General features: G+C 40.6%; 1 protein-coding gene and 1 long non-coding RNA gene across 4 annotated transcripts in view; one reads left to right on the top strand and one right to left on the bottom strand.

The window, feature by feature from the left end:
• The window catches only part of rps6ka2 (ribosomal protein S6 kinase, polypeptide 2), a 19,525-nt gene extending 13,524 nt beyond the window's left edge, over positions 1-6,001 (top strand). Inside the window, exons 13-22 of one of the 2 annotated variants that reach the window (XM_026170317.2) lie at positions 144-286; positions 442-564; positions 843-932; positions 1,061-1,219; positions 1,446-1,607; positions 1,710-1,786; positions 2,047-2,164; positions 2,280-2,336; positions 2,714-2,794; positions 3,862-6,001. In XM_026170317.2, the coding sequence (XP_026026102.2) occupies positions 144-286; positions 442-564; positions 843-932; positions 1,061-1,219; positions 1,446-1,607; positions 1,710-1,786; positions 2,047-2,164; positions 2,280-2,336; positions 2,714-2,794; positions 3,862-4,011 (1,160 nt within the window). In that variant the 3' untranslated portion in view covers positions 4,012-6,001. Of the gene's footprint in view, positions 1-101; positions 287-441; positions 565-842; positions 933-1,060; positions 1,220-1,445; positions 1,608-1,709; positions 1,787-2,046; positions 2,165-2,279; positions 2,337-2,713; positions 2,795-3,861 lie in introns of both variants that reach the window. The other variant, XM_026170309.2, reaches the window with a different exon arrangement.
• Positions 4,339-23,108, bottom strand: LOC113023888 (uncharacterized). Of its 2 annotated transcripts, XR_003272609.2 has the most exons (5): positions 22,483-23,108; positions 22,219-22,404; positions 11,483-11,587; positions 9,378-9,687; positions 4,339-6,505 (listed from the first exon to the last, which is right to left on the bottom strand). It is a non-coding gene; the product is annotated as an uncharacterized LOC113023888 (long non-coding RNA). The 2 variants fall into 2 exon arrangements; XR_013906626.1 differs by lacking the exon at positions 22,219-22,404 and having other exon boundaries at positions 22,483-23,098.

Raw genomic sequence — 23,108 nt, 5'->3', positions numbered from 1 at the left:
GTTATAGGCGACTGGGTTCAATGAGGAACAGAAAAAAAAGAAAACTACCATACTGATCAATCGTTTTTACTAAACTTTAATATTTCTAAAACACTGTCAAGCACTCTGCAGACGTTTGGTTCAATGTGTCTTGGGATATCCAGATTCTCCAGGCATCCCTCCCAGCGCGAACACACACCAGTTGTTTCGTGGTTTTAGCTTCGTTGCAACTAACCAAACTCAGGAGTCCAGTGTTGCTACAGTAGCGGCCACTCCTCAAGAGCTGAACATCAACCCCATCGCACAGGTATACATCTAATTAAATCACAGACTAGCACACAGTTTATGTATTTAGGTTTCTGACCTTTCCAAACATTACCTCAAATAAATTCCCTGTCAGCAACTACATAAGTCATTTAATGTTGTAGTGTTTGTGCACCTGATTATGTGTTTTCTACATAGCATCTCTGTGGTGATCTGGCCTTCGGTGATGTTTATGATCTGAAAGAAGAAATCGGACACACGGGAACCTCTGTCTGCAAAAGATGTCTGCACAGAATTACTTCAGTGGAGTATTGTGTGAAGGTAGGGGACACTTAACCTGAACTGCAATTTATTTAAATACACTATTGATTTACTCTTTGCCTTTAGAGCCTCAGCAGTAATATTCTTTACTATGATGGTGTTGAATGTAAACAGGGCTATTTGTTAGCTTGTGAAATGACTATTTGGGGCTGCTTACATATTAAAATAAAATGTAGTCAAACTGGACAAAACTTGCATGCTTCCTGAGCTGTAACTCAGAGTTAGTTACAAATCACTGGTGATCCATCATGCTAATATGCTGTGCACATTTATGTCAGATTATTGACAGAGCGAGGAGAGATCCGTCAGAAGAGATTGAGATTCTGTTAAGATATGGACAGCATCCAAATATTATTACCCTGAAAGATGTAAGTACAGCACATGAGCCTGCAGAATAGTGATTTTTAATTTGCATGTAATTTTTCCTAAGCATTTTTTCTTTTTTTAAAAAAGATATTTGTTTGTATCTTTCTTCTGCATTCACCTTTACCTATAGGTGTTTGACGATGGCCAGTGTGTGTATCTGGTTCAGGAGTTACTGAGAGGGGACGAGTTGCTGGACAAAGCTCTGATGCACACAAATTTTACTGAGAGAGATGCATCAGACATCATGTGCGCTCTGACCAAAACTGTGGAATATTTACACTCACAGGGGGTAAGCTGGATGAAAGGAGGGCTTAAAAATCAATCTTTGAATTCAGGTGGGGCGGTTCAGTCCCAGTGTCATAACATAGTGCATATACATTGCCAAAGCCCCATAACTTCAGAGGTCATTAACATCAGCACAAAAGCTGTGTGCTGGGAGCTTCAATGGCAATGTCCATGTAGTATATTTATATGTATGCACATTATTAAGGCTTAATGGTGACTATTTTTTCCAGGTTGTACATCGAGACTTGAAACCCAGCAACATCCGCTATGCAGATGACAGTGGACTCCCAGAATGCATCAGGATATGCGACTTTGGTTTTGCCAAACAGCTCAGAGCTGAAAATGGTTTGCTGATGACTCCCTGTTACACAGCTACGTTCATGGCTCCTGAGGTACATCAGCAGTCATTACAAGGTGCATCTCAGTATCACTTATACAAATTATTTAACAGATATCTGTGAGTGGTTTTCTTTGCTTTTTTTGTATATGTGCAGATTTTGAGGAAACAGGGTTATGATGCAGCCTGTGACATCTGGAGCCTGGGGATCCTGCTCTACACTATGATAGCTGGGTGAGTTTATAAGGTCTTAATACAACTCACACTCACAGGTTGTGATACAGTTCAGGTGTAAACTGTATGCAATGTTGCAATTTTCTTCAAAGACTCCTGCAACAGCAATAAACAGCATGTCTAAATACACCCCCCCCCCGGTGAAATAACAGTGAGACAATAAGAGAAAATGTCTCAAATCGGAGGTCATGGTTTTCTGGAGTCATGCATTTTTTATTAGATTGAATTGCTTTCTGTAAGTGGGCATTGTTGTTGGTCAGTTTCAGCCCATTTGCCAGCAGTCCCGAGGACACAGCAGAGGAGATTCTGGCTCAGATCGGCTGTGGGAAATTCATTATCACAGGAGGAAACTGGGAGCTGGTGTCAGAAGCAGCCAAGGTTCAAACATCTTAATGCTTTCTGATTTGCATAAAATGGAAATGTTTGCCTCTAGCATCGTAGTATCAGTGCAGAACAAATATATTAACCGTTCATGTCCCCATTTGTTTAACAGGATATCGTGGTTAAGATGCTCCATGTGGACCCCCACCAGCGTCTGACTGCCCCACAGGTACCATTAGTCCATAACATAAACTGGCCTGTCATATGGCATATTGTGCTATTAGTATAGTGCAGGTCCCACCTTGACAGTTTTTTTCCATCATGATATAATGAATATGCTATAGATATAAATTTTATTAATTTAGACAAAGCAATAGATTACAAAAGTGTATACAAACTGAAATTTTACATACATATCATTTCCTTTAGCCCAGATGTACACATATGCACTGAGCCTGATGTTCATACCACGACAGTATATCATGTGTTTGACTATATACCTACACTGTTTGCAATACTACAGATGTATCATGGTTGTGGTGTTACCACGTTATATACATTATATACATTCAGAGCTGATATCAGTTTTACTGTGATGCTTTTCAGGTTCTTCGTCACCCCTGGATTGTTGAGAGAGACCAGCTCTCTGACAAATGTCTCACCAGACAAGATCCACTCATTGTCAAGGTCAGAGCCTTTGTACTCTATGTAATTACAAATACAGATTACTATAGAGATAAGCATATTATCCCCTGTATCGTGCTAATATAGATGGAAAAATCACTTATATATCTATTGCTCAATCTAAAATCTTCTAAGGAGACCTCCAAAGAAAAGTGGATGTTTATAGTTTTTTGGGGTGGGTATTTTTATACTGTAGCTCCTACATTTTATGCTATTAATGTTTTGAGTTTGTAAGACTGCTACCTATATCAGGTCACTGTAACAGAAACTTTAACATTTTATTTAACCAGGAAGTCCCACTGAAATAAAGTGAATTCTACCTTAAAACAGAAGTTTGGTTCATCTTCGATGTTTAATGCAGAGTAGTCTTAAAAAGTATCTGGGGAAAAAAACACTTAAATTGTACCTGAAAGTATCAGATGTATTTGGATAGAGGAATGCAGCTTATAAATCGCTCCATTTTTACCAGCAGTGGTGCTGATTTACTGGTATGTCCATATTTTCAGTATTAGAGTGGTCTCCTATTAAACTGATTAATTTGCACAAAAAGAAGTAGGATTCAAAGTTGCATGCATAGCTTTATAACTGTTTCAGAGTAGTCCTCAAGGTCTGATTAGTTGATAATAAATATAAGTACACAATTTTAGTAAGTATAATTCTATAATTTCATACATGCCACAAAAATCTGTTATTGTTAAATTGAAAAGGCATAGTTAAAGTACTAAATAAACACTGTAGAGTAGCCACATGTGGTAAATGATTTATTAGTAATTCTAATAGGTTAACCTCATAGATTAAGTATACATAGATTAAGTATACATTTTAATCATACATTTTAACATAGGCTATTAAGGTACATAAGAGAAGATGCACTTTACTTTAAAGCTTGGGAATTCTTTTGTTATAACAGGTACAAAAATTATATATATTTAATAGCTAATATAATTAAATGGGTAACCATCAAATAGATTGTCTGGTCAATAATTCCTTTAAAATGGCTCTTTTGATAGTAAAGGTGTCACCTGAATTACACTGATCCAATACAATGCATTCTACTTTTATTCCACTAGGGGGCTCTATCTGCCACCTATTCTGCTTTGAGGCGCTGTGCTCCTGCCCCTGTCCTGGAGCCTGTTCAGTCTTCTGGCCTTGCTCAGCGGAGAGGGATGAAGAAACTCGGGAGTCCAAAACTCACTTCAGATCCTAAGGAAAAGGAATAGCCTCAACCATTTGAATGCAGCACAAATATAATTTTAGCTTTTAATCGTAGACCTGCATTCTAAAAAGCACAAATCACATCTAATAAACTATAACATGACAATATAGAGGCCTACTTGTACTGGCACCAGGATTAGCGTCAAGTCACTCGGTGAATTGTTTCAATTTTAACAGCTTGATGCACTGATATAAAATTCATCACATGCACCTTCATTGGAAACTGTGAAACTGAGTGGCTTGAGGAAGTCAAATAATAGACCTTAAAATAAATTATTCTTAATTTTGAAAAGAGAATTTTCAATTCAAACATACGTACAGACATTTTATTAAAAAAAAATTGCTTCTAACTTACCCGTCCTTTGGAAGCTGGCCTTGATTTCAGTTGGTTAACATCCTTGGTCATATAAGTGGCAAGGCTGTCTTACAATACACACAGACAAACTCTTATCTGCCTTGAATTACTGTATATTTGCAGGAACGGCTGCAGTTCAAAGTAAGAAACAGTAGACTGAAAAAACGAGTATTCAGTGCCACAAACATAAAAGTAGCAGTATGGTTTATATATTTTTGTATGTCAACAAAAGCATAGCATTTATTGTTCCAAAGTCATAACTTATACACACAGCATCTCTCTTAGATTAGCATATTTTACTCCAATCCTCAGACTCATGCCTGTTAAAAATGTAAATATCCTACCAAAGGGAATTATTTATTTAAAAATGCCATCTACATTAAGAACCACTGGATGTTGCACTCGAGCACCAGCAGAACAAAACAACCTAGCGTAAATATATATATTGTACGGCTGAGGTATAGTACAATTAAAAACACCAGAGGCCAGTGCCACTGGCACCTTTCTGTACCAGATTTTTTTTTTTTTTTTTTGCCCGATTCAGCTGCTTTCATACGGTGTTGTTCATGTCTGAGGTGGAGCAACACTTGTTGGGAGACTTTAGTCCTCAGCAAGTCGTCATTCAACTGGAGTAACATCATTTCCACTTTACCCATGTCTCTTCTGTTCTGCTCCTCTGGAATATACAGCTACTGAGATACTGAACAGCTATGCTCAAATTTCAAAACACACAGGAAGACTGACTATTTACAGAACCTATAGCAATGCCATTTAATCTTATTGGTAGAAAATGTGATCAAGATTTTTCTTGCATAATTGTCTTCCACAGCCTTTGATTCACTGAGTAGTCTTTAAAAGAAACATGGCACACTCTGCAGTCTATACATTTTAGACAACGTCCAGCATAATTCATCAATTTGCATGTGCTCAAATGTGTTTATCAGTAGGCTTATGTTTGCCATTAGTATCTGAAAGCCAAAACATTGGAGAATCACTGTGTCAGATTTTTGTATATACTGTCTAATGCTGCTGCCCTGATTTTATCTAATGAGATGTTCACTCATAAAGACGAGGTATGATAGAACAGGGTTTTTTGCAGATACTAGTAGCACTTTGTGTTGTACAGGTAAGCCGTAGCAATGTAGATTATAATGCTCCACAAGTTAGAAACATACTTGCTGATCAGAGGTAAAACGTTTTGAGATGTGCAAGAAATAAGCACTGTAGTAGAGACAATACATTCTGGACACAGTTTTGTTTGCCAATTCAAAAACTGTGGGTTTTGTTGCACTGCACAACGGCAAAAGGTGTGGCTGGCGAACTGATGAAACTATAAGTATGCAGTATGAGTATGTGTGTTGTACAACCGTAAAAGTAATGTTGTATATATTGTTTATTAATTTAGACTGTACGTACTGTTGTGCAAAACCAACAGTATGTTGTATCAGCAGGCTTGGTTGTACAACTGTCAGCAACCAGGAAGACCGATATATTGTTTAGCAAATATATTGGGACTGTACATATTACATTGTGTTGTGCATCCATTGCTGTGTACATACTGTCTATACCCAGCCAATTGTTGAAGATATTGGCCAGAATGCCAAAGTTTTACAAATAAAGGAAAAGAACGGAAAATGACATTGAAGTGTATGAAGAGCTGGTTTGATTTGTTATTCTGACTTGTGACAGAAGCGCTCCCAGTAACGTGATCGATGACATTAACCTGCATGCAATCAATCAGCCATTGCCTAATAAGGATTTGGCTTGTAAAAATCTATATTTTCATAACATAAACAAAAGGTCCTGTTCCATTTAATTGCTGTGAAGTCAGTGTAGTTTTATATTTAATAAGAAGGGTCACACCAAAAGAAATTATTTTCCAGTCATTAATAACCATTTCCTAATATCTACAAATACTGAGAAAAATGTTTGACACCAACTTGCCTGTGAGGGGTAGAGGAAATCTCTTATTACCTGCCTTTTTTAGGAGTGAAACCTACTAAACCCAACATTTTAAACCTTCATGGTGCAGCAGCAGCAGCAGCAAGCCAGAGTTAAAGCCACTAGATGGCAACCAATCATAGTCCATCCTTTTGCTCTCTTTCCACTGCTTACTTGAAGTTGTCCCTTTAGAGCCATAATCCCTGAAAAAGAAGAAGGAAAACTCTTTAATTTATATCAACCACCAGGCACACCATAAAAGCTTTTAGCAGGCACTGAGCTGATGTGTCAGGTGGGTGTGGCGGGCTCATCAGCCCTGACATTTAAGTGCAGTAGTGCTCGGAGCAAAAGGGATTGTAGGATATGAGTAGATACAGATGACAAGCCCCCCTGTGAAGATGATTGCAGTGGAGTGACAAGAGGAGACCAAACAACAGACATAGCAAGGAGAAGGTGTCGGGAGGGGAGAGATGAAAGGCAAAAGAAAGAACAAGAGCTTTGAGAAACAATAACTCAACCCGGCAATTACAGCTTTGTCAGATTTTATGTTATCTTTTCATAAGGGGAGAACTTCAAAAATGTACTTAGAATCTTAAGAGTATATCGCCATTTTGAATTTATTGAAATCTTTGTAACTTTACCTTATGACTATGGAAAAATACAAATGATTGGTTTTGGTCTTAGGATTTTATATCATATTATTATTATTATTATTATTATTATTATTTTTAAATCTGTGGATATTTAAGTAAACCATGAGTTGGAAAACTGGTTAGCACCTGATACAGGTTAGCACCCTGCAATATGCAAGTTTTCAAATGCCTATGTAAGCAACGTTCTGATTTAGTACCAACAGTGGTGTTGTTGAAAGGGACATGACATTTTTCTGTAAAGTTAAGACATTAATATTTGCAGTATTTTGGTTGCCTCATCGCTACATTATTTTTTATTTTTTTTAAAAAGCTATTTCATATTGTCATAAAGATGAGGAAGACCAAGATGGATGCAAAGACAAAACAACAACAACAAAAAACCCAACAAAACAAAACAAGAAACACTGTTACTTTATGAAATCCCTGGGAAGTGAAGTGTTCCACTTAGGAAATCCCCTGGTACAGTCACCTTAACACCATGTCTTTTAATGACAAACCAGTCAAGCTGCAGTCCTAGATCCACATCCTCAGTCTATGTGAGATGTACCCCACAACCAGACTGTATCAGCCCTCCAGAAGCTGAGCTACAGTATGCTAGGCCGAACCTGAGGTACTGACTTCCAGCGTTGGCTGAGCCAGTGTAGCTTTCATCCTGGATGGAGGGGTTGACAGGCCCAAGCACTCTTTCTCAATGTACATGTACTTTTGTAAGTGTTTAATACATTCAGCGAGAGATAACCCTGCTTTTCGTCAGAGTTTTGTTTGTTTGTTTGTTTGTTAGTTGGGTTTTTTTTTAAATGGCAATATTAAATGCCATTTCTGAGCCTCCTCTTTGGGAGACCTCTGCTGATCACCTGCATGCAGAGATGTCTGAAATATAGCCGCTGGCTACTGAAGTAAAACATTTTGGTAGTTTCACAGCAAACTGTAGTCTGTGCTTTTGGGACATGAGAAATGACATATGCTCAAGCCAAGCCAAGAAGTGGGGGCCTTTTCCATTCCCTTGCCCTTAAAAAGAACAGGAGCTCCTCCTGCTGGGGATGAAGGGAAAGAGAGTTTCTTTTGTTATGTTTTTGTTTTTGGTTGGACACCCTACAATTGGCAAACTGCCTGGCTGCAGAATACTTTCATTGTTTTGTTACCCCCTGAGCAAAATGAAGTGGTCACACTTGGTGACACTAACAAAGTATTTCGAAGTGACTGATGATACTGAAGGGGTGCTTGGTGGCACTGTCATTTGTCCTAGCATCTCCTCTCTTTGAACTAGAGGGGATGGAGACTGATGCTGGATTCCATCCACCTAAGTAAGATATTGGAGTTGGGAAGAGTAGTAGTAGCAGCAGTAGTCAGAAGAGAAAGAAAAAAAAAACATATTTTTTATACTCCCTAGGCAAGTTAGAGCCACTAATACATCACAAAACTTGCAATGTGTGTGCACTCACAGATAGAAGCTGGCTGTGCATGGCTTATGTAATGAGTCACACACAACAGTGTGAGCACAGATTACAGGTTTTACAGTTTTACTATATATGTTCACTGCTGCCATCTTGGATTGTGAAATCAGGGCTGGAAGTGCTCTCCAGCTTTCTGAGTTGGAAATCTGAGTTGAGGGGGCATTCCAGTTGCAAATTCTAATTTTGAAGTTGAACTTTCTGGCTTCCCAATTCAAATGGAAAGCAGTACGAGAAAGACCTGATAAACTGGGAACTGCAGAAGCACCTGAATCATAAACTATGAGGGCATTAGTTTACCCTTTCCATCCCTTCATGAGGTGATACAGAATACTGATTAAACGTTAGGTCAAACACTTCTTCTTACCCTCCTTTGGGCATGACAAGTTTCTTGCAGCCACCACTAGAAATAAATGCTTTACCCCAAAGCCTTGTGGTTTCTGCCTGCCTTGGCCTCCTGAGCAGATTGGGACACACTCTCCTCTCTGCATTTTAACTCCACTTTGCCTATCCCTCACTGCCACTGCTGGAGCTGCAATGCTAGCTCTATGCACCTGGTGGGGTAGTGAATTTGATTTTTGTGGTAGGCAGAGGACGAAAGCTTCTCCGTCTTTCTGTCTTTCATTTTCTCCAAGACTGGGCCACAAAAGACCTTTGGCGGGACACAGGGTACGTCCATGACTCCAGCCTTCTTTGTCCATGATTGACAGGTTTAACCACAAGACTGTCCCACCAGAGACTGCAAGGCTCACCCACAGCCTTGGACTCCTCCACAGGAAGAGCATGGAATAAGTGTATAAACTACATACATTTTATACCAGAGTACAAGGCTTGGATTCATATCTTCCAAGTCTTTTCTTGATAAACAATGTGACAATGTTAAGGGAACATGCTGACTTTGCTGTATAGTGAGATCAATCTGCAGTAACACATAAATTATAGTTCTGCGTCAGATGTACATCGTAACTTACGACATAACCAGAACAGTTTCTTCTGATGTGCACCTCCTGAGAAATGTAAATACACGCCAGGTCAACTGCTGGAAGGTGGTGTCATCCTTGTCCTCCTTCATTTTGTCTAAATTGAGGTCTGTGTTGACGTCGCCATCCAGGTTACCCTCATTTCAGTTGAGGAGTCATTCACAAATGGCTGGGACACAACCAGTTCTTGCCCTCTATCATGTTTACCCATCTTGTGGTGGCTCATAGTTGATGGATGTCAGTCACAGCATTAGTGGCTGACAAGAAGGGGTCCTGCTGGGGTAGCAGCTATAACCATAGCCTGTTGGAAAAGGATGACATGTTATGCCATCTGTAGGTAGCGCTAACATCTGGGTTAAATCCAAATTGACTGTGTTAGCATGAGGGTTAGAGGCCATAACATGGCTAAACGAGTACGTCACCAAATTGCAGCTTCACATTGCTCACTTTTTCACTGTAGGAATCACTTCAAAGTTAGAACAGCTAATAATTCACATTATAACAGTCTCCTCTTTAGTTACATCTTTGCCTTTATATTCCAACATTCCCCTTCTGTCACAAAACAGAGGTCCAAAGAAAAGGGATATACACACTGACAGGGACAGATATCCCACCACCTATGGCACTGGATGTGCGTACATGCATATAAACACACACACACAGAGACACAGACCCTTGGACACCCTGTGGCATTACAGCTCGACCTGCCACTCGGACATTCACCGAATCAGACGGACAAATCTCTAACAGACGGCTCCTGACAAAGAGATTATCACCGTGACAGGAGAAGTGTGTGCAGCTGTGGGTGGTAGAGTTTATAGCAGGAAGATGGGGGTAGGGAGCGAACTCAGTACTTTCACACATTTTGCTTCTCTGCGCTCTCTCCCTCGCACTCTCATCACACCGGCATACATAGTCAGACTTCTCTCTATATGAGAAGCAGATGCATTACCTTTCATTACATGTGTGTGTGTCCATGAACATGTGTCAGGCCGGAAGAGAGGGACTCTAAAATCAGTTAACTGTACTTTAGAGGTTCTGCATAAGAATGAGTCCAGGTGTAAGATTTGTTGTCATTTTAAACTGTGTGAGAACTTTCCTTGTATTGGTGTTATGCTATAATTCACCCTTTGTATCTTACAATTAATACAATACGAATTACATCTCCCAGCTATATGCCAGAGCTCTGTGACAAACAGGTGCGATACGTGGCACACTGTAGTCTATGCAGTAGACTCCACCCAGCCTTTTTCTGTTGCACTGCTCATCAAAGCAATTTCAAGCCAACTTAGCTTCTGAAGGAAGGATATGTTACAGTGTTGAATAAAACAACAATGTCTGCTGTAGCAATGGTGTCTGGTGCACAGCAGCTAAATCAAAGGAGGGAAAAATATTTACCACTTTATACTCACTAAATTTGTAAGAAATCCTGTGCAGATTTTAAGAAATAAAATAAGTACAGCAATATGAAGGCAACACAACAAAAGATTTCGGTGCAACAGGGTTAAGTATAAACTCTTCAGTTATATTAGTGTCTTACTACAGAAGTTTTAAAATTAAAATATACATTGTTCATTCATTTTTTTCCACCATCAGTCCCAAGTGCTCAACTTCAGCAGTATATTTCTGTACATACTTTATGTGACGTCAAACTTTATGGACTGCTGCAGGGTTGTTATCTGGCTCTTTAATTCAAATCTATATTAAAGTGGCATTAAAGTTTTTTAATAGTGTTGAGGATAAATCAAGGCATCAAACCTGCACTTATCCATTCGTGTAGCTAGTTTTGTGCCAGAATTATGGTCCTAAAAGGGAACAGAATCAATAAGAAATACCACACTGATGTTACTCTGCGTATTGCTTCACTCACATATAAATTTAACTGGAGAAAAGTTCATTTCATTTATAATCACAAACAATTTAACCACGAATGCCACCAATCTTTGCTCTAATTGTACAGAGAGTTATCAAGTAGCCACTGTGGATGAAATGGCTGATGGGACACAGTTTGATATTTTCAAACAGTTTTTGAACAAACCACAAATTGCTGCAATGACGGTGATATAATCATGTAATCCAAACACAAATACACTCACAAGTCAAAGGTGCCAGAGGAGGATAAGTGAAGCTCTGTAGAAAGTCAATTAATCTTTTCAGCGGTCCCCCTTCCCTCCGCCCTGCTTAAAAGCTTCATTTACCTCCTATGGAGAAGAGATAGAAACACCATTAGTGAGATGATGGCAGGACTGGAAAGGGGAAAGGAGAATCTCACAGTTGGATGAGCTGAAACAGTATAGGCCCCCATCTCCTCAAAAAGTGTGTGTGCGCGAAAAAGGCGAGAGCATCTTCTGCATGGGTGAGCTCAATTAGGTTCCATCTTGATTATCAAAGGTAGTGGTGTACAACTTTTAAGGCGGAAGTGTGCCTCAAATCCTGGTAATGGCAAAGGGTGGGCCGACCTGCAGAGTGAAGCAAGAGTTGGACTGATTGGAGTGGAGATGTGACTGAGGTTGGGTTTTTTTTGTTGGACAGAGGTGCTATACAAGGTGTACATTAGGGAATAACACCCTAACCACTATTTCCATATCTAAAGTAATGTGCGTGTGTGTGTGTGTATGACAGTGAGAGAGTGTGCGGCATTCGAGCCCAGCTGGATAAGTGATATTCATGTGTGTTTGCATGCACGCGTTTGGGTGTGTGAAATGCCAGTGAGCATATAGGCTTCGCTTGACTGAGCTCGGCTGGCTGCTGGGGCACAATTGGGGGGCTCTCTGTGTAAAGAGGTCAAAATACACACACATACAAACAACAGTGAGGAAGTTTGGCTGAATACGCAAGGCTCTGATAATCAAACAGTATGCAAATCAGCCAAATCCTATGCAGAAACAAACAATATGCCATATGAATCTAAGATTACAAATACACTACACTATGAACGATTCCAAACCTCACATTACTTATATATGTCACAGTGTTGCCACATTAGTCTGTATACATCTTGACATTTAAATTCAAGCCACCTGAGCTCGCAAGTTTCAAAATGATGTACGTCGAGGTGCAATATGTTTTCCTCCTCTCCCTGTTGATCGTAATTACTGCAGATCTGATCTCAGGGCTGTAAGGTTTTACTTGGGTTAATACACTTGCTGGCAGAAGAAGGTCAAGTTAAATCAATAGTAAGAGCATAGGAAAACCCTGGGCTGAAGTCTTGCAGGGGTAACTACAGGCAGGAGGCCAAGTCCCCATCTTCTTAATTACAACCAGCTTCTAGTGCTGACCCTGAAGACTTCTACAAGTCAATAACATGCACACAGTTCAATATGTGTTCTATTACTTGCACCGTATAACTCACACTCCTTCAGGGACAACGGGCCACAGGCTGACTTGAAGATCTGTCAAACTAATCATTAAGGAGTTTGGAAAAGACAGTGCTGGTTTTCCTTTATGCAGCATTGTCTCTGCATGCCCTCCCATGTGAATGTGTGTGTGGTTCAATGTGTCTCTGTGCCTGTTTTCACTAGTCTAGTGTGTAAACAAATGTTTTGTCCCAGTTAACTAGGTCCCAGTCAGACCAAACCCATTTGGCATTGGTCCACTGATGCTGGTGTGTGCATGCATTCAGGCTATGGCAATATATAGATATATGTGGGCATATGTGTGTGTTGTGAACATGGCAGCCAGGGGGATAGCATGCTGCTGCTGCTGCTGACACTGGGCCTGTCTGCCTGGTGTGCCCCTTTCTGCACCAGTAGAGCTGGCACTACCTCCTGCCTCTGCCCAGCGCGCCAGCTGGGCGCTACCAGGAGAGGCCCTGCAGAGAGAGGACACAGGTCAGCTGTGACAGAGGGATGCAGAGAGAGAGAGGTGTGGAGTAAAGGGGAAAGATTTAGATACAGAGCGGGGATAGAGGGATACAGCATAGTCATAGAAAGTTAAAAGAAGACTGAATACAAAGCAAGTAAATATTTCACTATTAAACAATGACATTATGATGAAAATGGGTTGTCATTATAGGCATAAGATGACCTTTTGTGTTTGTCTTGTGACATGTGTGTGAGGTGGGATTCACTTCAAAAGTCTGATAGTTTAATGTAAACCACTTATATACATTCTGAACACCAATTTGAATTTTATACCTGAAAAGTAGCATTTACTTCCACTTTTTCTTGCCCAATGTCAAAAGGTGGATTCTGAGAAAATCAGATGTGTCAGCATTAACCATCTAACAGTTTGTAACCTTTCTGGTTCTTTTAATGACATATCATTTAGATGCATTTGATATTTGCATACGGGACTTGGACGCTGTATTACAGTCTGTGGTTCTGCAGTCATTTTGTTGGGGTGTCCAGGTTATTATGTCAGAACGGTCAAATGAATTTACAATATAATTTGTTCCTTGATTATGTGATTTTTAAACGTTTTATTTTATCAAATTATACCACACTTAATTACCATTTCGAGACATCTATAAATATTAGTGTCAACTTTTCAAACAGACATTTTCTACAAATCAATTAATAAATGTTAACTACTATTTCATTGTTTGGTAATAGTACATAACTAAAATAAAATTAACTATGAATTAACAAGGTTTTTCCTCAACACAATAGTGCATACATTCACTTTGGACCAGCTGCCCGAGAGATGTATAGTATTTGCTTGAATTTACTAAGGTTACAATTTATTCTACAAGGTGAAGAAAAAAATTATATAAAACTTGCCAAGATATTTCACAATCATATCTCATGGCTGTATTGCCTTGTATGGCTTTCTTTATAGGCTCTTTGTTCTTTAGAAAAAACAAAAGCAATAAACTTTTTTTTACCAAAATCTTTATTCTTTTTATTTTTTTTAACTTTAGCCACTGTAGTTAACTAAGCTGACTGGTTATTTCATATCATCTTTTTTGTTTGCAGCCTGCAGTGAGGTGCGACAAATGAGTCTTCTCGGTAACAGATGACATAAACTAAGGTTGGCAAAGATATCCAAATTGTAGCTATAAACAAAAAGTATGTGTCTATTCTATGCTGGCACGTTCAAGATATACACATGAAAATAAAATAAGACATACGAGTTCATTTGGTTCCTGTGAACACCTTAAGATCAATGAGGCTCTGTGTTTCTTGGTTTGCTCATCCATGTGTAAATGAGACTATTTGCATTGTACAGTGATTAGGGAAATTAGAGACCTGCTGAGGGAAATCACATTGCGTGCTCAGCCACAAGGAAGTAGGGTTATTGCTGTCTACAACTGTCAGACACTGACACTAGGCTTTGGGACTTTTCCATATGGCATGAGATAATATTCCTGGGAGGCAGAACACTTTCAAAAGCTGCACATACATATTATCTGCATTTTATAGTGTGAAATACTCGTTGGTTATTTGTGAACTGTACTCACCTGTGATGTATTGCAAAAAAAAAAAAAAAAAGTGCTGAGAATATATTAAGCATTACCTTAGAAATCAAACTTATGTATAGTTCCATTGCTTTATCTTTCAACGTGCCCAATTACTCCATCAAAAGAAGTAAAGCTTAATGATCCTGACTGGGACTTGGGTGGCAACACCTTTGTTCCCCGAGTCAAGTCACAAACTAATGAGTTTAACTGGATGGTAAATAACAGCACAGGCATGTCAAAGGTCTCTGACCTTTCTACTCGAAATTTGCAGTGGACTACACTGAACAAACCCTTTCAAGGTCCTGCAACCTATCATTAAGAAGAGCAGCTTAGACGAAAGCGCCAGAACAAGAACAAGAACAATAAAAAAACAAACATTTTCTCTTGTTGTTTGCTTTCTGTGCTTCTGTGCCATCCTGAGGGAAGTTGATGGGGCAAAACATTTGCTGAGTAAATCATTCACTGAAAATGACAATAGAGACAATAAAATGTAAGCTCTTTGTGTAAACTGCGAAAATAATAGGAACGCTAATAAAGAACGCCTTGTTTTTGAGAGTTGGGCTTAGAACAAATGTAACCCTGGTCGCTTAAAGGACAACATCTGGTCTTATGACTTTCGTCACTATGCTATAATGTAGTGTAGCTCAAAGCCCAAATCTACTGGCTTTGACATGAAAGACCTGCAGGGCTATCCGTTAAGTAGCGGAATCAGTGGGATGAAGTCATTACACCAGTATGAGAGACGGAGCCTTGATACCCTCACCTTCTTTCTCCTTCTACTCCCAACCTCCTGCCCCACCACAGACACCCTCTGAACACCCCGCCCCAAGTCCGCACCTTTTCCAAAGCGTCCTCTCTCCCACCCCCTTTCTCCATGGGCCCTGGGTCTCTGGCTGGCACAGCTGTGCCGGGAGCCGTGCTGTCACAAGCGGTTAGGGTGACAGCCACTCACACTTCATAATGTCCCTCTCACAGGTCACCGAGCGACAAGCTGGGTCACCTCGCTCCAGCAGGCAGCCCCAGGGGAAGCAGAGTGCCCCCACCACCTCCACTACCTCCCCAATCCCTCCCTCACCCACCATCTCCCCATCAAATCCCCAAACCTTCCACCCTCCTATTGCCCAGAAAAATAGAGAGACAGGGGGTTTTTTGGGGGGGGATGGTCCACGAGAAACTCTCCATGCTGGAGACTATGCCAGGCCCGTGATTACAGTGGGCACTGTTAGTTCCTCTGATAGGGATGAAGCTGGCAGCATGGGTTAGGGCTTGTATCTGCTGTGTAGATGGTAAGACCTCAGAGGAACATGGTGATGCACTGCCTTTCTGTAGATCTTATGGCTGCCACAAAATCGGGTATCAATGCAGCAAAATAAATCAAGATCAAATATATTTTAAGCTTTATTCTTTGAATTATAGAAACCACAAAATCTTAAATATAAACTTGACTTTCTTGCCATACTCCAGATGGGTGAAAGCATGGTATGAACTTTGTAAATGGCCATAGGAGAGCACCATATGCTCCTCATGTCTGCCATCCAACTGTCATTAATGTGCATTATCTGTGCTCTCAATCTCATTGTCTAACCTAATAGCAATGCAAGTCAGTAGAGACAACATTAAGATTCACATTATTGGGCCCATGCTGACACTCTCTCTAATTGGTTTGCCATTTTTACCTAATGCACAGCTTTCAGGTCATCACAATTAAAACTGTCTGTCTGAATATGTCACGCGAATTAAGTGGCTCTTTCTTAGATTCAGAGTATCTAGAATATTCAAATTGCATTTAAATGCCATTTTCCTTGTCTTTAAAAATATGTTAAAGCAGATTTAAAATATACATTTGACATACATGTACTTTAGATATGAACTGCTAGAGCAACACAAAGAAATTGAGAACAACAACTAAGCAACGAGTTGTTCATAGAAATATTTTCCTACTTCACGCACTAACAAACGACAAGTTAAGCATGTGAATTTAGGGGGCAGATAAGCAAACTGGATGCAGCGCCTAGCGTTGGCTTCAGCTGTGAGCGAGAGGCCTCGTACCCAATTCCCCTTATTCAAACAGTCACACCCAGAGAGCGGTTAATTCACTAAAGGTGCACATACACCCACTGAACAATGTGTAGCAATTAATTTCGCTCTCCCTCCCACATCTGGCGCTTCGGTGTGACCCTGCCTCTGCTGCGCTGTGTCAGTCAGGCTAGGCAAGGCTCTGTAATTTCACACGTAAAGGACCCCAATGAAACGTGAAAAGAATATGTGGCATTGTTAAATTGCATTAAAGAGTTTAAAACAGTTGATCTGTGCCCCCCCACCCCCCACCTTCTTCCAGAGAAAACAAAGCAGTAGATGTGATCAAATGCTCACTGATGAGATGTGACATAATGCAATATGCACAGAGGATGCATTTTCACAAAGGGGAAAATTTCATTACAGGCCCCTCTGCAAACAGGATAAACACCTTGGAAGAGAGAGAGAGGTACAATGCCACAACAGGGGCCACGCTAAAGGGACCGTCAGGCCTCTCCAGATCTTGGACTAATTGCCTGTCAGGTATCAGGTTCCATGGAGAGATTCAAAATACCTCGGAACTTGGAATTTGCTGCAGTAAGGTGTACGGCTTATTTAGCGAGTCACAAACACACAGCAGCAGCAGCAGCAGCACAGATTCCAAGTTTTACAGCTTCATTACTGTTTATGTTTGCTGCCGCCATCTTGGATTGTTAACTCGTGGTTGCTGGGGCTGTTCCAACTTTCCGAGTAGGAAATGCAAGTTGAGGAGGTGTTCAAGATTCATATTCCAAACTCGAAAATTCCAACTTCACATTCATTCTGGAACCCACTATTATTGTGCGTTTTATGTCACTGAAAATATTTAACTTTTGGACTTTGGAAAGACAAAGGACTTTTAAACTCTACAGAGCGATGGGGGTTTTTTGTGATTTTTCTGCAGTATCACCCTTTTTCACAGTCATGTAACTTTATGGAAACACTCACGTCATGAAAGGCAATACATACATTTTCTTTGTTACAAGGAAACTTCACATCGTGGCCTCAACCACAGCTCTAGGATTCCATGTTTTAAGCCATTTCTACTGTTTTCTGGTATTATTTTGAGGAAGATTGTTCAGGCATTCATTCGATACTGGAAGTGCACACAGGCAGGAAAAATGGGTTAAAAACTGAAACCGAAAGCTCACTGCTGAGAGAATGCTACTGAGGTATGCGCTCCAGACACTCAACCACTGGGCCACCCCCTTTTTTCAGGCATTTAATAATGTGAATTGAACAATCTATCTGAACATAAGATGAGATTTACAAATGTACTATTTGGTTACACACAAACTTTAATCATTGGTTATTATTCATCTCTTTCCTACAGTGTGTCTTTTGTCCTGTCTTTCTCCCCTCACCCCCAAGACCTGACCTTGCCCGTTTCTGCTGGAGGTTTATTCCTGTTAAAACCGAGATCTTCCTTCCCGCTGTCATCAAGTGCTTGTTCACAGGGGCTCATCTGATTGTTGGGGTGTTCACTGTATTATTGTCTTTACCTTACTGTCTTTGCCTTGAGGCAACCGTTTCTGTGATTTGGAGCTATAAAAATAAAACTGAACTGAATGAATGAACAAGCTCATGCTTCTCTGTTTTGTTGTAAATTTTCAGTTGGCTAAATTTTCAAAGATGGCAAAAAGTTCAAAAGCTAAAAGCATCATAAAGACGTCCTCCCATTCATGCAAAACTGGAGAATTCTACACTGTTCTTCTTCCTTACAACTTATCCTTAGCCTCGAACACACCATCCTCTCCTCTACTCCCCGATTGCACCACCTCTCTGTCTCTCTCTCTTTCTCTGTGCCACTGTGCCAGTCACCACGCTCTAGGGCTCTGGAGATATTTCAAACATATCTGAGAAATCAATCTTACAGCAAACTGAAGGAAAACATCGAATGTCATTGAGCAATAAGTATGAAGCCTGTCAGAGGTGGAGCTGAGAGCTGGGCCTGCGGCAAGTAAGGCCTGCCAGTATCCCAGTGAGAGGCCTCGTCAGCTCGGCCCCCGTGCCTCTTCCCATACACACATTCACACACACAAGCGTACATGTGCGCGCACACACACACACACACACACACACACACACACACACACACACACACACACATCTGACAAAGACAGTTACAATGTCGTTATACTGTTTTTGATTCACACTGCTTCCTCTTACTTCACCTATCTTACTTCTGTCTGTCCAGGATATTTAAAAAATAAAAAAAGTGTGCATTTATATTGTGTATTAGATACAGACAGAAAACATGGAGAGAGACAGCAGGGGTACGACATGTAGCGAAGGTCAAGCCAGCTTGCTAAATACAAAAAATTAAAACCATGCAATAATTAGAATTCAAATAATTGATAAGCTATTACTTTAATTACCGGTCATTATGGCAATCATTTTCTTGTTTTGTCACAATCCATTTCAGTTCCACAGGTGCACAATGGCATCTTGCATCTCATATGATGAAAACCCAAACAAATGATATTCAATTTAGTGTCACAGGAGGATTTTTTTTTGCTATTTTGCTTTAAAAGAATTACACGATTACTGGATTATCAAAATTGTGTGATAACTTAATCAAGCTTGTTCCACTTTCAAATACAGCTATTTGCTCTAAATTGATCTGTATAACAATTACACAATCAAATTTATTACCCGCTCATTTAGCAAAATCTGACTAAATGATTGTATGCCAGCAGCGATTTCAAAAAAAAAAAAAAAATCAATGGGTCTTTGATCCTTCTCACAGAATACAAGATGCTCTGAAACTGTACGTCCTCCACTATGTGGTTCAGTGTAACCCTTTGCATCTAGCTGAGAGGAGAAGTAGATACAGGCCAACAGAAAATGAAAACACGAGAGAGGAAGACAGATTTCAGTAGGCAGGAGGGGAGAAGGGCAGCAGATAAGGAGAGACTCAGCCCAGATAGACAAGTGAAAGGAAGCAGAAGTTGATGAAACAAGATGTCACCACTGATGGGTCATTACACCCAAGTAAGCATGGGACACTAGCTGAGCTTGCACTGCCCCCACCCCTCACCACCACCCCTTCATCTTTTTTTTTTTTGTCCCTGAGCAGACAGTAACTACTTTATTGCTACTGCCTCCTCACTATTACTTTTCAGGCTCTGTGCTGATTATCCTCTCGGTACAACAAATCACTGCAGCTCAGTGTCGCGGCACTCCAAATTGGCCCGCTTATATTTGCGTACAGATGTGTTTACATCCCCAGGTCAATTGAATTAGGCCTTATAATGAGCCTGGGTGCTGAACAGCTAGCATGCCTGAGCACACTGGGGCATGAACAGGCGCAAATCAGGTGAATCCAGTTAAGAGAGTTTACACTTAACATCACATGCACCCAGTATTTGTCTCGCCGTCTCTTGCTGCACCCATCCTGTTGCTCATTATTATGACTCCAAGCCTGAATGATGATCAGGGCAACAACATCTATGCAACGCCACATCAACGGGTTGAGGGTGTGGAATCAAAAAGCAACACTAATCTACAAATCCCCAGTGTGAGAGTTTGATAGTAAAGCTCAACCATTACTTGTTTTAAAGCTTACTCATTATTTAGCCTTCTTATCACACAGCCACTGGTCACATCACAAAGATGAGCCAGTACGGATGCAGAAAGTGAGATGTTAATGTAAGGAAGAACACTGAATGAACAAATAACACTGAATTATTCAAAAATATGCCTAAATCTGAGTGCATGAGGGATGAATTAGTGATCTGCCAGTGATTTAGAATGATAATGAAATGTTTGTTTCTGGTGATGGACAGGGTAGCCTGGGTAAGTGCTGTGATGTGAATATGACAGTTGGATCTGAGGTCCTTGAGCTGTTCAGTGACAGGGAACAGAGAGGTCATCATTATAGAAAACAGAAAGAGCTGCTTGACCTTGAAAAGTAAGGTTATATGCGTGCTTACGGTCTTGCATCAGCCCCCATAAATACACATACATATTTTTATTATTGCACCTGAAACAAATACAATGTAAACACATAATTTAAAAGTTTAATGATAAGCATAATTTACAATTAGTTGAGTTACGTCTCAAAATATGTTGATGTAGAGGGAAATGTATTAGCCTGCAGTATAGATGAGCCAATTATTTTAACTCAGAAATAAACCTGAAAGCTCGTGCAAAGAAAAAAAACAAACAAAGCAAAAACAAAATATGTATATATATTCTGAGCCTCAATGGTCGCCATCAATCAAATACAAAATACCAAACTAATGTAGTCCGTATTAGGTAAGAGTTTCAGGTTTTTCACACATGAAGTGATGGAAGAGCCCAGAGGGATCTCACATCAGTTTCCATGTGTGCATGTAGACTAGTGAGTGGAACTAAAACCAGGCTTGCGAACCAACGCGCCCTGGCTCCACTGGGACACACATAAGCGACAACAACAGCCGAATTAACCATGCACACTGCAGACGCCAGCGCGCTGAGCTAATACCAGCGAGCTGTGTGCTCAGTCAGCGGCCTCGGGTCCACTCTGGTCCACTGATTCGAGGGACTACGATGAACCGTCATGCAGCTATGGTTCTGTGCCGTGAAATTTGACCGGGGTGTGAAGGTGGAAAAACCAAATAAGCATGATGCTGAAATACAGTCTCACGCTTTCTCACCCCTCTCACGCCCATCTCTCAACACTGTCAAACAAGATAAAGTGGAAAATTGTACATGATCAGAACGGTCTTGATTTCTTCATTGTGACTAATGTGCCATTGGCTCTGGCTTGTTTGAACTACCGTCTCCTTTATCTCTAGCAGTTTAAAAAGAATAAAACAGTTTTAAAAATCTGGTTTAATAAGTTCCTTCTTACTTTTCCCAGCATTTTCTATTTCAATTAGATACAACAAAAGGTCACATTTCACACAATACCCATTTTGCTTTACTTTCCTCACAAGTGAATCCCTTCTCTATTTCCTTGTGTTTTATTTTTTTACATTTACTTCAACAAAACGCAACCAAGGATCACTTGGCACTTTTTTTTTTCCTGTCCATCAGAAATCTTCTCTTGACCCTGGACATGTTGCTGCCTTCATGCTGGTAACTCTAATAGCATCCGATCCACAGAGAGCAGACCAACACTGCTTGAGCCACACAAACACAGGCACACACAAAGCTCCGTGCACCCTTTCTGCAGCATTCCTGTAACACTGATAACAGAGTTCATCTCTTTGCTTTCCTCATGTGTACTGCATAAAGGTCATAAATGCATTAAACTAACATTTGCACAGGCAGGAGGACACACACATACACACACAGAGAACTCACAGGGGTATTAAAGGACCCCCCACTCTCTAAAATAAATAAATAAAATGCAACATGAAGAGAAGACAGCACAAAGACACTTATTACCTGGACCAAGGTCCTATTACCTGGACCTTGAGGGGCCTTGGCTGCCTAGACGGCATCTGAAGGTGGAGCCTCCAGTCTTAGTATCCATGACCACAAACACACACAAAGCGGCTGAAACAGTCAACTTGGGCTGGCAGAGAGCTGGTCTCAGCCACTCTCACCACACTGGGCCTAGTTATACTCTGTCTGTGTGAGGTACACTGATTACTGATATTACACGCACACACACACACTACCTTCACTGCAGGGTATGTGTAAACTCACCATGCAGAAGCAGGTCGCTGCATTAAACACAAGCATATGCTAGCAAGGAGTCTTACTATGATCTTGCACACAGCACTCCACTAGACTGGGCTTCAACACGCTACACTAGTCCGTATTCCACTGCATTACATTGGGCAGGCTAACGCTAGCTCACGCACTGCCACAGTGTTAACAACCGCTCGGTCCTTGCTAGCAGGTTGCTAAGCTAGGCTAAAGCAAATCAAGGCCTCCTGCAGTCATTGGTGTGAGAGCCCATTTTCACAGTTCACACCCGACCTGCTAATGGCTGATCATTCATTCACGCTCTCTGTTGATTGCACAGGCAGGGGGTTGGCCAATCGTACAGTTCGCTAATGTACCGTACATAGTGAGGATAATCGGCGAGAGCAATAAGCATGTTAATGTTCTGTTGGCCATGAAAACTGAGGTCTGGTAATCTGGGAATATTTTATGAGCAGGATCATCTCAAGAGTTGTGTTTGGTTCGGAACTACAGGTCGGGGCAGCAGAAGATTCATTCATTCATAAAAGACAAACTTGTTCAGTCCGCGGTGTTTAAGGGACCACATTCCTTATGATAATGTTACAGTTTAAATCCATGTACCGTGTCGTCCAGCAGTGGTTATA

This window comes from Astatotilapia calliptera, chromosome 1, assembly GCF_964374335.1.
Source record: "Astatotilapia calliptera chromosome 1, fAstCal68.1, whole genome shotgun sequence".
Taxonomy (NCBI): Eukaryota; Metazoa; Chordata; class Actinopteri; order Cichliformes; family Cichlidae; genus Astatotilapia; species Astatotilapia calliptera.
Note: the sequence above shows the minus strand (reverse complement) of the source record. Positions and strands in the feature narration are given on the sequence as shown.